Source organism: Sminthopsis crassicaudata, chromosome X, assembly GCF_048593235.1.
Source record: "Sminthopsis crassicaudata isolate SCR6 chromosome X, ASM4859323v1, whole genome shotgun sequence".
Classification (NCBI taxonomy): Eukaryota; Metazoa; Chordata; class Mammalia; order Dasyuromorphia; family Dasyuridae; genus Sminthopsis; species Sminthopsis crassicaudata.
In genome coordinates this window covers 20,724,921-20,742,614 of record NC_133623.1, presented here as the reverse complement: position 1 = coordinate 20,742,614, position 17,694 = coordinate 20,724,921, and the positions used below count along the sequence as shown (strand labels likewise).

The window sequence follows — 17,694 nt, the reverse complement described above, 5'->3', positions numbered from 1 at the left end:
ATATTAGCCTTTTCTTTCTAGGACTGAATAGTAACCATTAGAAATGAGGCATCCCATTCTCCAATTGACAAATGGTCAAAAATATGAACAGATAATTCTTAGATGAAGAAATTGAAACTATTTCTAGCTTTTTGAAAAGATGCTCCAAGTCATTATTAATCAGAGAAATGCAAATTAAGACAACTCTGAGATATCACTACAAACCTCTCAGATTGGCTAAGATGACAGGAAAAAATGATGCTGAATGTTGGAGGGGATGTGGGAAAACAGGGACACTGATGCATTGTTGGTGGAATTGTGAATACATCCAGCCATTCTGGAGAGCAATTTGTAATTATGCTTAAAAAGTTATCAAACTGTGCATACCCTTTGATCCAGCAGTGCTACTAGTGGGCTTATATCCCAAAGAAATCTTAAAGAAGCGAAAGGGAGCTGTATGTGCAAGAGTGTTTGTGGCAGCCCTCTTTGTGGTGGCCAGAAACTGGAAACTGAGTGGATGCCCATCCATTGGAGAATGGCTGAATAAATTGTGGTATATAAATGTTATGGAATATTATTGTTCTGTAAGAAATGACCAGCAGGATGATTTCAGAAAGGCCTGGAGAGACTTAGATGAACTGATGCTGAGTGAAATAAGCAGGACCAGAAGATCATTATATACTTCAACAACAGTACTGTATGAGGATGTATGCTGATGGACGTGGCCCTCTCCAACAATGAGATGAACCAAATCAGTTCCAATAGAGCAGTAAAGAACTGAACCAGCTACACTCAGAGAAAGAACTCTGGGAGATGACTATGAACCACTACATAGAATTCCCAATCCCTCTAATTTTGTCTGCCTGCATTTCTGATCTCCTTCACAGTCTGATTGTACACTATTTCAAAGTCCGATTCTTCTTGTTCAGCAAAACAACTTTTTTGACATGTATCCATATATTGTGTTTAATTTATACTTTAACATATTTAACACGTATTGGTCAACCTGCCATCTGGGGGAGGGGGTGGGGGGAAGGAGGGGAAAAATTGGAACAAAAGGTTTGGCAATTGTCAATGTTGTAAAATCAGCCATGCATATATCTGGTAAATAAAAACTATTAAAATAAATTTTAAAAACAAAAAACAAAAGAAACGAAGTATCCTAAGTGGTCGGCATCAGAGATGGGCTTAGAGGCGGGATAGGCTTTTGTGACCGAGTCCAACACTCTTTTCTCTCTGGCACAAACTGAGAAGCTCCTTTTCTGTTTTTTCATGGTCAATAGGGAGAAAGTTGAGCCTAGTTCTAGGTTTTCTTTGCCCATAAACAAATAGATTTGTGTCTGGGAAGGAGTTCCCTAATGAACAAAACCTTTGGGTGACAGGAATTAATGAGCCACAGTGCTTGTAGGAGGTGTCGAGCTGGCCATCTTAGCCATCTGTGAGTAGAACACTCCCATTACTTTTTAGAGAACTTTGCTCATCTGTTTGTCCCCTCAGCCACAGCTCCTCGGGACATGTAGGTCTCTGAGATTTCTATACCTGGGCTAGCCTGAAGAAATGACCCTGTGCTATTTATTCTTTTATTATTTGACAACTGAGCTCAGTTAGATTCAGAACAGTCCCACTGAGAAAATCAGCTGTGTGGAAGAGCATTCCATAATCTCATGCATTTGAGAATTCCTCCAGTTCTGAGGGGGGTAGTGAGGGTGTGCAAGCGTGCACATACGATACACAGAGCGAGGGAGAGAGCGTGCCAGTTTTCCAGGACCTTCTCCTGTGAATGGAGATACCACAGGCAGTGCCAGATTACCTGGAATGACGGGCCCTGGATTGGGATCATCTTGTGTTCCCAAAGGCCGACATGTCCTTTTGTCAACATGTCTTCATTGCCCCTTACCTTTGACCCGATCTACGAGACAGAGAGACGTTAAGTGACTTATCTTGGTGTCAACGAGTGGGTTTGAGCCTGGATTTTCCTGACTTAATCTCAGCACTGTCTCAACTCTCATCTACTGCAGTTGCCTTCATTTTCCCAATCTTAATCTTGTATATGCTATGTCATTCATTCCAGTTTTCTCTCTGTCTTTTTCTCCATCCCTAGAAAGAGTAGTCTCCTAGCATCTTTCCAGTTTTTCATAAACAATGAAATGAGATAGAAGACACCCTGAAGAGATTTGGGAGTTTGGTTGTTGCCGGCGCTAGAGGGATCATGCAGGAACTCAGCCTTGGTACTGCAGCGTAGAGCTGGCCTGGGTCAGCAGCAGTTACTGCGGAACCGGGCTGGTGCCAGGGCAGAATGCAACTCGGGCTACTGGCCTCCTCCGTGTAGAGGACACCTAAGCATCCATAAAGGATGTTCCAATGACCCTTGGCACAGGAGAAAACCTTGGCACAGGTCTTGATTGAAATATAGGAGATGATCTGATGGTGATTTGAATATGGCCGTTAGATGTTTGAATGGAGTCTTTAATATGGACTATGGGCATCTGCACTTTACCAAAAAACATCCCGGGAAGGGACGGACTGTGTCTTATGGTCCTTCACACCCCCACCCCTCCAATGCCAGGCACACAGCGGAGGCTCAGTAAATACTTGTTGGTTCAATGAATTGGACGTTATACTTTATGTTGTTAATGCTTTCCAAATGTTAATGGGCGATATTGAATTAGGTGGAGAAGACATGACAAATTGCAGGCCTCTGCTTTTTCCAAATAGCGAGTCTGGGAATATCATTAGGCCCAGCACATAGTAACTTGGGGTTCTGGCGCAACTACTAGCATCAATAGTTAATGACTCAAGTAACTGCAAGAAGTGAATCTAATGTTGCACTCGGCATTGGGCCTACAGAACACCATTCATCCTTTGATTATATTGCCGGCGTTGCACTATGAAAGGGCAGGACGAGCTAAGGGTGCCCCACTACGTGACAGCCTAGTCCCCGGTAGTTATTTTCATATTGTTTATTCGATCATGGGCAATTTTGTAATGTCGAGATGAAAGCTGTCATGCTCTTCCCTCTGATTACTAATTTAGAAAGACCAAAGTGGGAAGCTGTTCTTTGGCTTTTTCCCAATGCCATCTGATTAGCTGTGGTTTTTGTTTGGCCGAGCAGCTGGCAATTAATGAATTGATAGGAGATGGTCACAAGGCAGCGGCATTAGCATGGGAACATCTGGTATTCAAAATTAGTCAACACACAGAGAGGAGGTTTTGTGATCATTCAAATTCATTGAAAAAAATCATTAGTTGAATCTTCTCATAAGGGCTTTTGGAAAAATACAACACCATGATTACCTAATAAAGCATTCATTTAAGATGAATTGGGGGGGGGGTTTCCATGGCAAAGATCTAAGCCCATAACAGTCTTGGAACCATACGTTTTTCTGTTTAACTCTGTTGATATCCTCCCATTTGTTGGTGTTCTTTCTCATTCCAAAGCAAGACAAATACGGGAGAGATGATGGAACGAACTCCTTGTTACCTTACCAACCAAGGTTGGTCCCTGTCTCCACTGATAGAATTGGAACAATCACCAATCAGATGCCATTCTTAAACTGTATTTATGGGCATCATTTGCTAGGGTAGGGTTGACACGGTCCTTGGAAAGGACATCTCTCTGTCACTTAATATCGGATAAAGCAGTGCTTCCTCAACTTTGGATGACATGAGGAGCCTTTTAAATGTTAGCTTCTTTCTCAAGATTTCTCAAAAGACTGTCTTTGGTTAACTAATTAGGAAAGTTTTGCTTTTTGTTTTTATTTAAACAACCGTTTTTTGGTTTGGGGTGTTTGAGGACCTTAAGCAGACATTTAAAATTCTGTGTAATCCTTCTAAAAGGATTGTTTTCCCTTTGATTTCCTCTAAACAGGATCAAATACCAAAAATGTCTCTGCTTGGCTTTTAAAACACTTATTTCTACATCCATTGGTGCAATTATTCTCATCTGTATCTGAATTTTTTCCATCAATCATTTCTGACCTTACACTGTAATAATATTTTATGTTCATAGATAACAATTTCTGCCATTTCCCCATCAGTGCACACGGATGCACCTTGTGTCCAGTTCTTTGTTACTGGAAAGAGTGCTACCAGGAATATTTTGGTAGAAAGTCATCCTTTGTCTTGGGATTCCTCGCTTGGATGGGTTTGTTAATGGGGTTGCTGGGTGCAAGGGTAGTATGTAGGTAGTTTAACTGCTTTGCTCTTATTTTAAAATGAAACCCAGAATGGTTGGATCATTTCATGAGTCCACCAAAAATATGCATGTCTTCTAATAGCTCATCTAACACTTAGTGTGCCCTTGATTTTGGTTTTTTTTTTCATCTTTGGCAATCTGCATGATCTGAGGAGTTATAGCGAGTGCTTCTCTTACCATTAGTGATCAGGAGCACGTTTCCATCTGGTCTTTTATAGATTTCTCCTGCCTTCTCACTGGTTATGTACAGGGGAATGGTTCTTAACGTTAGATACTGTTGCTAGTTATAGCACCGTTTTTGGCTGTTTGCAGTGCTGCCAATTTTAGCCTTTGATTTCTGCCCAGGAGCAAATAAAGGCCAGCAAAGATCCTTTCTGCCTGTCACTAGTTTTATTATCAAGGTCTGTTGAATTCCAAGCCTCTTTGCTTCTACAGAGCCCTGGTGACAGCACAGAAGGAGCCCATCAATTAAATATGAAATATCAAGATAAATGTATGAATAGAATATCTAGCGTTCAGACAAACTTCCAAAACCAACTCATCAGCAGTGAAATGCCATTAAATCCTTTAGGAACTCATTAATAGATTAACATTTGGGAAGAATTATTGTAGCAGTTGATTTGAAATTAAATAAAAGAGAAAAAAAGATAAGCTGTCATCTTGCCCACTAAATGTTTGATAAGAATCAATATCACATCATAGGAGAGTTGAGATCACCATTCAGGCAGTTATTAAAACGACTGTATACATATGTACAATTTTGTCATGGACCTCGTACTGCCATTTTAGGGCTTTGCATGTACCCTGTTGAAAAAGTGTATGGGGGGAATGCAAAGGCATACTTCAAAATGGGCAGAATTGATAACTTCAGTTCCATCAGCTTAGAGAGAGAATCGGACGAAAATTTCCTAATACTGTGCTTTGTCATAACATATGTGCTCCAAAACTAGATAATTCTTCAAAGGGATTTAATCCCCAGCATTTTTCTGAACATCTGTGGGCACATCACTAGAAAGGTGCAAGACAAGATAGAGTACACAAACAAAAATGTAAGATTTCGAACTTTCAAAATCTTTTTTTTTATAAGTGCACTTTTAGATCAATGGCAAACTCTCAGCTGAGAGAGGACTTTTAAGAATCACAGGGAAAAGACGCTGGGGACAGATAACAGGGAAGATATGTTTCCGAGTAGCCCTGCCCTTCTCCTCTAAGCACATCTGTGGAAAACTGGGCTGAATTGCTTTGGATGGAACAGTGAGCTCTTTAATGCAGAGATATATAAAAAAAAAAAAAAAGCCCCACCAACCTCAAGGATATTAACAGGAACAGGATTGTAAAATTTATAAATGACAAATGAAGTCATCAATGTGTAAAAAATCGGGGGAGGGGGGTTCATTTGCAATTTTCCTATTTCAATGGCCTCATTGATTTGTTACAAATACTGTTAACCCTGTGTTTGGCAAATGGTGAGGATATTATCACTTGTGTTCTCATTTGTAATAAAACAGATTAACTTGCTGTGAAATTTTAACTAGGCTGAGCCACCACAGTAGCTACCTAATGAAGCGAGGCACATTGCTGTTAAGTAGCTAACTAGATGCATACTGATTACAGGACTGAAAAATGGATCTGTTTACTTGTAAGGAACAAGCTGGCCGTGCGGCTCTACATTATGTTAGGAGAAGCTCAGCCTCACTGAGTCACAAGGCTGCTTGGAAATAGGCAGTTTCTCAGTCAGTGACGAGACTGGTCTTGGTGAAAGCAGTTTGCATGTTGAGAAGATGCTCCAGCTGTAAGAGAAGCCGTAGCCCTCTGAAATCGGGAAAATGCCGGATGCAAAACCATCATGCAGAAAGAAATGCTCCACCGAAAATCTGGCCGTCACTCCTAATCACTACACCATCGATTGTTTTGCCAAAGTTTGTTCATCACGTCACATGAGAATGAGCTGTTGAAAATGGCACAGGGCAGGTTTCAGAATAAAGGATGTATTTTGAGATTATTCAGTCATTTCAAGATGCCAGAGTTCTGGAATCACCATATTCTGGCATCATGACCTATTTGCATTACTCTGAGCACCATTTTGACTAGGGGACTCTGTCTTTCCTACAACTTTATTTAGATTGGAGATCTGATCGAACATCAGGCAGAATGAGCAAAAGCTGATCTTGTCAGCTGCAGCTCTTTCCTTTTTCACATTATCAACTTCTGAATCATTCCAATATTTGCCATCAAAGGGTGGCAAATATTACTGAATGTGTAATATGGTTGGTTCACTTCTGCTTTTTAGTGAACTTCTGGCAAGCTGTGTCCCAGTCCATCCATTTAAATTGACATGGCACAGAAATGCAGTTCAGTAAATCATGCATTTTCCCAGCAAATTTCTGATTTTTTAATTCAGAATTGAATGATGAATGTTTGGTACTTTATGCTTCAGTTTTGGCCCACAGCCACCGAAGGCCTTCTGGAATATATCTGTATACACCCCAGCCCCCGTGATACACAACGACTTAGGAGACAAATGACAGAAAGTAGGATTTTTGAACTGTCCAATTGAAGAAATAATTTTTTAAGGAAACTACAAAATAATTTTTTAAGGAAACCAGAGGCCTGGCAAGGCTTGGCATTCTAAATCATCCCAGACCTCCCGTCTGTTCTTGTTTTCCCCGTTCTTTTGACCTTTCTTTCCTCACAGTTAGATGGAGTTAGTGCTGCATATTGGCTGAAATTTCCAAAGTAAAGAGCAGAGATCACAAAACCCTCTAATAGGGGCCCAGTAGTAACTTCATGCCTCTTAAAATACAAGAAACTGGTAAAATGATCAGCTGCTTTTAAATCAGCATACAGAGCTATAGCTATTTCTATTCATTGGCTGCTATTCGTTTCATTAAAGTTATTTAGTGTTAATTAAATACCAGACGATTATAGAACATACTAATTGAGACTTAAAAGATACGTAAGAAATATGTACATGGTTATGACGAGGAAGTATTATCGGCAAAATGGTGGCTATACGTATAAAATATCAGCTTTTCAATATTATGCATCTACATCAGACAAATACACTCTTCCCAGGGGATTTTCAAATTGTTTGTGCAGCCTTTGAAAAATTAATGTGAAAAAGGCCAAGCAATCTCTCCAATTATTTGTCTCCCTTTATTTCTGTCAGGAGTATTTTGTAGTTAGCTTTATATGAATCCTCTGTGTGTGTGTGTGTGTCTTGGCAGGTTAACTCTTAACTGTTTGATATATTCAGTATTTATTTTGAATGGAATTTCTCTTTTATCATTTCTTCCCTTTTTTTCAGTATATGCTGCTGTGTTGAGTTTATTTTTATAGCCTTTTTTTTTTAAGTCAACTTTGCTACAGGCATAAATTGTCTCAGTTACTTTCTTCACTGACTCTGGAGTTTTCTGAGTACGCTTACCGTTACCTAGGTGGCACAGTAGGTAGAACAACAGCCCTGGAATTGGGAAGACCCTTATCATTTACTACTGGCTTTGTGTCTCTGAGCAAGTCATTTACTCTATTTACTTCAGCTTCCTCAGATGTAGAATGGGGATAATTCTAACATTTCCCAGGGTTGTGAGAACCAAGTGAGATAATTATAATGTGCTCAGCACAGTGCCTGGTGAGTAGAAGGCACTATATAAATATTCGTTGTTATTATGCCACCGTGTCATTTACAAAAAGGGCTCGTTTTGTCTCCTTTTGGCCCATGTTTCACCTTCAGTTTTGTGCTCGTCTCATTGCTAGGACCTGCCCTGGCCTGTATCTAGTAACTCCTCACACCCTTGTGATAAATGCCCAGGTATAGTTTGTAATATCTTAGGTCCAAAAATCAGTCCCTGATATTGGATAGGCGGGCCAAGCTCCTTCCATCTGGACCTCCCTTCGTCTTTTTTATGCAGAAGTTACCACCATGGACCAGAAATCGTTGTAGGTTCTGGACCTATCCAAGCACATCTTCACATCAGGGAAAAATCCATTTTTACTTAGTCATTCCTTAGAGTTAATAAGCTTTAAAGGGACTCACTTAAACTGGTAGAAACCTACAAGATTAACATCCACTCTGAATATCTTGTTTTGAAAAGGTTTATGTATAGCACAGAGATAGAAAACTTTCTAATTTGTGACGATTACAAAATCTGCTTGATACACTTGTACATGAATTCATGCACGAGAACGGTAGTCTGCTTCACTTAAGTGTATGCCACAAAGGCCAAGCGTTTCTCACCTGTAGACACGGACCTCAGAAAGGTTAGGCTGACGAAGGCACCCGTCGTTCCAAGTGTCTTACTTGACTCTTCCAAGTGTCTTACTTGACTCGGTCCTTCAGAAGTAAAGCTCGAATGTTCCTCCTCATGTAGAAACTATTTCTCTTTTGGTTTAAAGGAGAGGATTCAGGAGAGCCCTTCCCCTGCTCCTTCTTTGGATGAGGGCCTTCGCCCTGTCAGCCTTGAATCTTCTCATCACAGCAGCATGTCCAGCTCTCCTTCTCAGATGGACCACACCCCGGAGAGATTTGGTGAGTATCTCTTCCTCCTTGTTCCCCAACACCCAGCTCAATATTCTCCTTGAAAATAGGCCAATAGCGGGGTGAGGGCTGCGGAGGCATCTGTATTCTTTAATCTCTCAGTATAGGCATGGCAGATGCCCTGCCCCAAAATAGAAGTAGAAAATCAAAGGGCTCTTAAGGAGCCGATGACCAGAAAACGAGCCGATGGGAGTAACGCAGATCTTTATGATTGGCTACAAATGCAGTAGCTTCTTTCCTAATTCCTAAATGAATCCTTTCGCTGCAGCTAGTTTTGTTATCGCCATCAGGATTCTCCCTCCATGGTCTGTATTTCATACAAGGAGCACGGCTAAACTGCTTCTCTATGGGCTTTTTCCTTCCCTTATTCCTGGTCTCAGGCTGCCTGAGCCTACCCAGGTGTGGGAAGAAAATTGCTTACCATCTGGAGATGCATTGAGCTGCTGGAGTAGCAAAATACCATCTCGCATATAAGACTTGGAGAACAATAGAGCTGGGAAGGATTGTCACCCAATGCCTTACCCTCAGAAGGGACTATGCCTTTATGATCCCACCATGGGAAAGGGAAAAGGACCTCTGGTACAAGTCCTAGTACTTGAGATCTTTGGGGAAGTCACATCCACTCTCTCCATTAAATCCAGTACAGGATTTTTGCCCCCCCACTGAAACAGACACCTCCACTTCCCAGTGAACTGCAAAAGCCAGGTATGAGTGCTCACTGGGCTCACCTCTTCAGGTTTTTAAGGCTTCTCAGGGATTGCCACCAATGAGATGAAGGTGACGAGTCTAACCCTTGCAAAGGCCCTAAGTATCTGTGGTTCATGGCTGTAACCTCACCAACCTCCCCCCTAAGGGTATGGATAGGATAAAAAACTGGATCCTCAGAATTGGGGTACAGCCCAAGGTTCTGGTAGTCTCTGAATCTGAAATTAAGCATAGGATTATCTCGTTGGCTACCTGTTGGAGACTGATTGTCCAAGAAGAACTCTACTGACTGCCCAGAGAGCAAATGAGACGTTTCCTTTTCTCCCTCTCTCTCCCTCTCTCTGTCTCTCTCTCTCTCTCTCTCTCTCTCTCTCTCTCTCTCTCTCTCTCTCTCTCTCTCTCTCTCTCTCATCAGACCCCAGATATAATATCTCCTATAAATATTTCCCACTTGTTCAAACAAATGTTTGAGAGTAATGACAGAAGGGATTTCTTAGACTTTTAAATCAAAGTACTAGTTCAATTATCTGTGAAACTTCTAACTGCAGAGAACGGACATTTCAGCTAAATGGAGAGCAAAGAAAGAAGATACCCTAAAATCACAGTTCTTTTTACTTCTCCCCCCCTGAATGTTCAGTGTTTATTCAACAACACAAGTGTTTGACTTGTTGACCATAAATCTGGATATATCTCATGTCCACTGAGAGTTATTTATAAAGCCAATAGGAGTGTAAGTTAGCATTTAATAGAGCCAGAGTTTAAAATAGCTCACTTTTCATAAGGACTTCTAGAAAATAGATGGATAAAATAAGACATTCATTTTTAGACACGACCAATGGGGGAATTTGTTTTGCCTGACACTGTATATTTGTTCCCCATAGGAGCTGGGGAAGTGGGGAAGTCAAATAGAAAAAGAAAGCAAAGAAAAAATATCCAATGAGGTATCTTCAGAAGAAACAGTTGACAAGTAGGAAAACTTTGAATTAGTAAATATTTAGGAAGAAGCACCAAAGTTGTACATAATAGAGACCTGCAGTTGTGCAGACCACGCCCATTTTATTTAAAGTTAAGTTTGAGATAAAACTAAATGAAAAGAAGAAAATATCCCATTTATGATAGAAATGTATTACGTACATGCATGATTTATATATACACCTAGTACCCTTCTGCAATTCTATAATGCAATTCCCTCCAATTCCCTTTTAGGTCACACAGTCGGGGTGGACCCGAGGTGACTGATTCCTCTAGTTTCTCTGTACCGTGTTGACTCTTTCACACCCAGCAGGCATTTAATAATGAATGGTTGTTGAGTAGAATTAGCTTGGAATGAAATGGAACACTAAATACCATGCTAACACAAAGAGAATCCTTTAATCATTTGTGAGTTTCCTTTGTCTTTCAGTTTAATTTTTTTTTCCCGTATCACTTAGCACTCTCTCTTCTCTGTAGTTCTGATGTCTGCCAATAGAGAGGGAGAGTTCACCGATCAAGATAATGGATCGAATCCAAAAAAGCACCAGAAGGAGAAAGGTAAGCCTTGCCTTTCTTTGTGGTCTATACATCACAAGACTATACTCTCAGCCGATACTCTCTGTGGCATTATATTCTCAGTTTTGTGACCACTAATGAAGAGTCCTTTTAGCTTTAGGCCTATCTTGGGCCTGGCCATAATGTGTTCATGAAAATAACTTGTATTTCTTAGCTTATGAATTAGAGAGAGGAAGCCTGAAATCCCTCTGTCCTCAAGCTGAAAAGGCTCACCTTTTTGTCAGTAGGAACATAAGGGACTATTGGACCCACTTCTTATTTAATGGATGCTACATGATGTTGATCTTGTTTACGTGTACAAAGGCACTGAGATTGGTTCCTAAAATAGCTAAGTTCTTGGGAATGAATGCAAAGCCTGTTTTTTCCCCTGTGGTTGTGTGTAAAGGTCACTAAGCAAATACATCCATCGAGTCTTTCCATGGAAACCTTTGGCAAATGCTCTTGGCCTTGCTCCTGCTTTTGTAAGCACTTTTGCCTTCTGTGCCCTCTGTCCCGTGCCCCCTTCACAGATGTGTGCTTACCAACCACACACCATTACTGCCATGGTCGCCGAATCCAAATCCACCCCTAATCCCCAGACCGCTGGAACAAAGGGAAATCTCCCCATACCTGGATGGGTCACCTCAGAGAGCCCTGATTCCCGGCTAATGAACGTCAACTACCAAGTGCTCTGTTACCATCTCCCAAGCTGATTCGATGGCCTTTTGGCACATCAGCCCAGGCAGCTCTTCCCTCATCTTAGGATAGCTGTTGCACCTGGGCTTCACACATTCTCGGCCTTGAGTTCAAGGATCAACAGGAATTGGAAAGTCCTCCCTGGATTTGACTTACTGCACTACTGCTTACTAATGATATGGATGAGCATTTTAGTTTGGATTTGGAATAATGTATGGTTTTCATTTCATTGATCCATGGTTGATTTCTTTGCCACATGTTAAGTCTTTTTTTTTTCAGCCAGACATTGAAAGGCTATTCCTGATGGGGCTCCAAGATGCAAATGATTTATTTCCGAGTGGTTGTCTGTCTCTCATTCTAGGTGGAGTATATTCAGTGCTTGCATTCGATTCATTGTAAGGGAACGACCTGTAGTACATCCTGAACTCAAATTGGATTGCCTGTACTCAACGCGGCAATCCGATTTGAGTTCAGGATGTAACTCTGCATCTATGACCTGAAGAAATTGTGTTTTCTGAGAGCAGTTTTTTGTACCTAGCCGTGGTCTCTTGAAGGATAGTCTGACTATCAAAGCAGTTTTTCTGGAGGTGGTCCCAGGATGTCAAGGAGACGCAGGCTTCTTCATTGTGGATACATGAGCCAGGAGGGTTAAATCTAGGATTTGGACTGTTTTTCTGAGGTACTCATTGGTGACTCTTAGGAACAATCAGCTGGAGCGCTAGGACTGACGTATGGCAGCTGATTTTAATAAGATGCCCAGTGGTGTGTACTGGCATTTCAAGATCTCTTGCTGTGGCACAGCACAGTTTGCCCATTTCAATCAAATAGGTCAGTCCCATCTTTACATCCTGGTGAGGACGTTAATATACAGGGTAGCATGTTGAGCCTTACTTTATTATGGACAGAGTAAAAAGCTTTTCTGCAAATGGCATTTCCTATGCCAAGTTGTACCAGTTTCATTTTGTTTATTGAGACAAAAGATATTCTCCTCAAATACAGTTTTAGTTATTAAAAGGGAATATAGTTAGAAGTAGGAGTATCAACATTTATTAAGTATGACAAGTAAGCAGTTTATACGACTGTGGCAAACATCTGTTTTCACATCTGCTTTGAGTAATATCATCATGATTTTAAAAATGATTTATAGCTCTGCAAGCTATAAAAACACCGGTTTTGTTGGTACCTCGACATTTTCAGACAATGAGAAAATTCCGGGAGGTATGAATAGTCCCTGTAAAACTGTGTGACAATCAGGGTGATAGACTTCCCAATCTAGGGAGTTTCCCATCAGCAATGGAGTCTGGGACGATTGGTACATAGTCTATGTCTGCTAGAGGGTTCGAGACAGCCATTTTGGCTACCACATCCAGTAAGCCATCTCAAGGCATCGGTTTGTGGTTTTCCGTGGTATTTGATGGTAGGAACGAGCAGGGAAAGCAGCTGTTTTTTTACCTCTTTTGGAGCTAGACAGCACGACAAGGAGAAGGTGCTGGACATGGTTCATTGCAGAGGAGATGGACCTCAGCCTACCCATCTCATCCCATGTAGGCATAAAGGCCTCTCTTAAAGCAACCTAATATTACACTGTAGTCATCCTGAATTTCTGGGCCATTCCCTGATCTTTTTAAGGTCAGCTGCGTCTTCCTCCAGCTTGTACTTTTGAAGTTGACTTTTTTAACCCAAGTAGAAGACTTATCATTTACCCTTGTTGAATTTCATCTTCATAGATTCAGCCTAAGGCTCTTGCCAGGTAGAATCTTTCCAGGTCCTAACTCCGTCAGCTTGTGGTAGTGAAGCCATCCAGCTCACTGTCATCTGTGGATGTCACAGACATTCCATCGAGGCGTTTGTCCGTAGTATTGATACAGATGTCAAGACAGCACAGGACTAAGCACAGATCACTGGGGCACTACACTGCAGACCTCCTGCCAAGTTGACATGGAGCCAGTAATGAGTGCCCCCATTTAGTCATTTCTTAATCCATGTAATAGCACTCTCATTCCGATCTATACCTCTCCATATTTTCCAGAAGAGTAGCATGAGATATTTTATGAAATGCCTTCCTAACACTGGGGTCACTTCCAACGTTCCCCTCTTTTGCTGGCTTGGTTCCCCTTTTGGAAAAGGAAATAGGTTTGATCTGTCTGTGATAAAGCCATAGCAACTTTTAATGATCAAACTGTCTTCTCTACTTGGTGTTCCCTAACCCTCTCCTCAATGATGATTGAAATGTTCCCAGAAAGCAAAGCAAAACTCACCAACCAGTAGTCTGCAAACTTCCTTCTTTCCCCCTTTTTTTTGGAGGGGGAACCTAACTCCTACCTTTGTCCTTCTCTAATCATCTGCTACCTCTTCAATTTCTACAATCTTTGAAATATTGCTAGGTCTGACTCTTCTCGCACTACCAGTTGATGGCGCTCATCCAAGCCAGATGACTGGGAGACATCACAGACTATTAGCTGCATTCCTAACATCTCACTGTGGCCATCAAGTCTTTCCCACCCCTTTTTTTTTGTTCATTTGCTTTCATCATGTAGTCAATTCATCTTCTTTGGTGGAGGAAGCAGAAGAGGAATTGAGCAGCCAGCTCAACCTTGTCTCTGTTGTGTGTCATCATCCTATCTGACCCAAGCTGCGGCTCCTATTCCTTCTTTGATAGTCCTTACTCTCCTAAAAGAGCCGAAAGAAATAAAGCCAGCGACTCCTTTCTATCATCCCTGGCTTTCCTTGCCAGTTCATTCTGAATAGCGGGACTCAATTCTACTGTGATAAGTCTGTGGCACAATTTTACACCCATCTTTTGCTTCCACAGATGCAAGTCCAAGCAATCCCTACCATGCTCACCGCTCAACCATACCTTCATGTTATAGAATGCCTTCACGTTCCCGATTCTCTTGTTTAAAGTATATACCCCATTACGGTTGTAAGTTTTACATCGCCCAAGATCTCAGTGATAGTTGTGAGTTCAAATTTGCCTCCTTGCATTAGGACTCTGAGTTCTTGCTTTTTGCTTAAAGCGTCATTATTTATAGAGGGAGGTTTTAGCTGTGGTTTAACTAGCAACTTCTTCCTTAGGAGTTGTCTATTCTTAGGTCTATTCTTTTTCCTCCTTTGCCGTTACTCTTTATGATGTCTAACTGAACAGCGTGTACATGTGTACATAGTCGCACTGCTCTCCTCCCACCCCTGTTCTTTTTCGTTTAAAGCCCTTTTAATTAGTTTTGCAAGACCCCTGGCGAGTACATTCTCACCAGCCTTTGTTAGGTGTACCTCATCACTTGCCAAGAATATGCCATTCCTTTCTTTCATGCTGGGGTCCGGAAGTCTAAATCCCATTCTCAGACACCTTCTTAGCCTCCCAAAGCAAATTTTCTTGTCTGGACCTCCAGGCTTAACTAGGCAACAGTGGGGAAAACTCAACTTTAATCAAGTGAGCAGTTAAAGTGAGGAGGTGGCTATGGAAGGAGAGACGGGGCATAAGGTAGGAGAGCTTTTGTGGAGGTAAAAAACAGCAGATTAAGCAACTGATTAGATATCTAGAGTACATACAGAGTTCTCTTTTTTGGATGTGTTGAGTTTCTAATGTCCCTAATACAGGCCATTTGAAATACCCAGTAGGCAGTTGCTAATGTGGGACTGAAGCTCATATGAGAGATTGGTACTGAACGTATAAAGTCCTTTCATGAACCCTGAGTTTGAATTTTACTTCTAATTGTTATGGTGTTTATGTGCGTGGGAGGGGGTGGTAAAGGAGGGGTATTTTCCTCATCTCTCAAATGAGTGAGCTGGACTAGACCTGTCCCTGAAAGAGTTACTGTCTCCTATGATCTGTGTACAAAGCTTATGATATACAGACACTGGTCCCTTTTGACAGATAAAGAAACAGAGGCTTGGACACCTTAAATGTCTTGCCTGAGGTCACAAAGCTGGTAAATGTTAAGAGCAAAATTTTCTCCCTAGTCTTCCGATTTGGTTTTTCCCACTACGTTATGTTGTACATTAAACACATGACTGCTTTTGTCATTTTGTGATCTCAAGACACAATACCTTTTGTTTTGAACCCGACATTTTAGATGGTTTGGATTTTAGTTTAGTTTCAAGTTGATACTGATATGTGGGTTCTGTGCAGTCATTTCCAATTTCAGCCACACTTTCTCCAGCTATTCCAGAATTTGACTTGAGGTAGCCCTGGAAGCTCCAGGGTCCATTACACCCTTGTGACTGCTGTTAAAGGGGCGCTGATTAGAACCATGGGGGTAATTTAGAAACTATTGTTCCATCTGGCTGTCAGATAACTTAATTCTGGTACGACGCTTACCTGGAACACAAGGATATGAATTCTGGAAGGCCTTACAAGTTGTTTTTATAGTGAATTTCGGCTCTTTAAAGGAAGATGAAGTACACATTTGTGGGGCTTTCTCTCAGTATCCTTGATCCTTTTTCTTGATCCCAAATTGAATAGAAGGAAATGGGACCACATGGAATCCGCCTTTTCAGGCCTTATTATTTTTTTTTTTTTACTAACATTTCATTAGGAGAGAAAAAAGATTTCCTACCACTTAAATTAATCATTTGACAAGAGAGAATTAGATTGTTTACAGGGGCTTGAGGAAGACAGAAGAAACAGGTGCACAGCACCTGAAACAGCAAATGGCAAATGCAATGTGGGGATGAATTCTCTGCAGAGAGAACTTTTCTAACAATTAAAATGAAAACATCCAGATGGGATATGACGAGGAATAGGCAACAAAGGGAGGGAGCTAGACACACCATGCGGAAAGTTCTGTAAAGTGTGACGTTCTTTCCCCACACCTGCAGAATATTTGTATGACTCCGCTGCTGGCTCCAGCACTATCTGGGAGGTTAGGTTGGGATGATACCATTTGACATTTGGTCGCCATTTTCATCTTTTGGATAAGGAGGCACCAAAAGAGAAGATAAGCTATCCAACACATCCCTTCCTCCACATTTAAGGGAAGATCTGCTGCACTACTTGGTCATCGATCATGCATATTTTAAAATGATGGCAGAAAATCAAAGTACGGAGTTTAAAATGTAGATTGAGTGCCATCCTGACTTGATGTCTGTAACCTGTACAAGGCAATTCCGTGAGGTCAAGTTCTTGAGCAGGGGTAGATAATAAATGATTATGACAATTTCCTGTCTAGGCCAACCAGAGAAGCAAACTATCTTATTTCAAAACAAAACAAAATGCCTTCTTGGACTTTCGTTCATGGTGGTGGATTTTGTTTGTTCGATTTTTGCCTTCGATTCAACCATTTTTCATACCTCTGATCTGCCTCTGTCATAACTTGAGATGACAAAATTTCGCTTTCCTTAAAAATATTCTCACCCGTAGTGTCAGAAAAAGGGAAAAGGGGAGATAAAAAGAGGGAAACTACATCCCACGAAGAGGCAAAGGAAACCTATCATATCTGAGGGAATTTAGAGAGGGGAAGAAACATTGTGTGAGTCTTACTCTCATCAGAGTTGGCTCAAAGAGAAAATAATTGACATATTGGTTTTACAGAGAATTAAAAAAGGGGAGAGGAAAAGGGAAAAGAGTAATAAGGGAAGAGTACAAGAAAGGGAAAGGGATTTAAAGAGAGGAGGAAGGGATACTAAAGAGGCAGGGCTGTATGACGCAAGTGGGGCCCATAAGTTTAATACTGGGGAAGGGATTCAGGGGGGGGCAAGGGAAAAAAGCATAATCTGGGGATAATATGATGGCAGGAAATACAGAATTAGTAATTTTAACTGTAAATGTGAATGGGATGAACTCTCTCCCATTAAGCGGAGGTGGATAGCAGACTGGATCAAAATTCAGAACTCTACAATATGCTATTTACAGAAAACACATTTAAAGCAGAGAGATACATACAGAGTAAAGGTAAAAGGCTGGAGCAGAATTTACTATGCTTCAGGTGAAGTAAAAAAAGCAGGGGTAGCCATCCTGATCTCAGATCAAGCAAAAGCAGAAATTGATCTAATCAAAAGAGATAAGGAAACTATATCTTGCTAAAGGGTAGCATAGATACCATATCAATGAAACCAT

The 17,694-nt window shown here is 41.1% G+C and overlaps 1 protein-coding gene across 1 annotated transcript in view; it reads left to right on the top strand.

Annotated features, from left to right (window-relative positions):
* DACH2 (dachshund family transcription factor 2) overlaps nt 1-17,694 on the top strand; it is a 433,454-nt gene that overhangs the window by 361,455 nt on the left and 54,305 nt on the right. Inside the window, 2 exon segments of the mRNA XM_074278216.1 lie at nt 8,570-8,702; nt 10,866-10,946. Of these exon segments, the coding sequence (XP_074134317.1) occupies nt 8,570-8,702; nt 10,866-10,946 (214 nt within the window).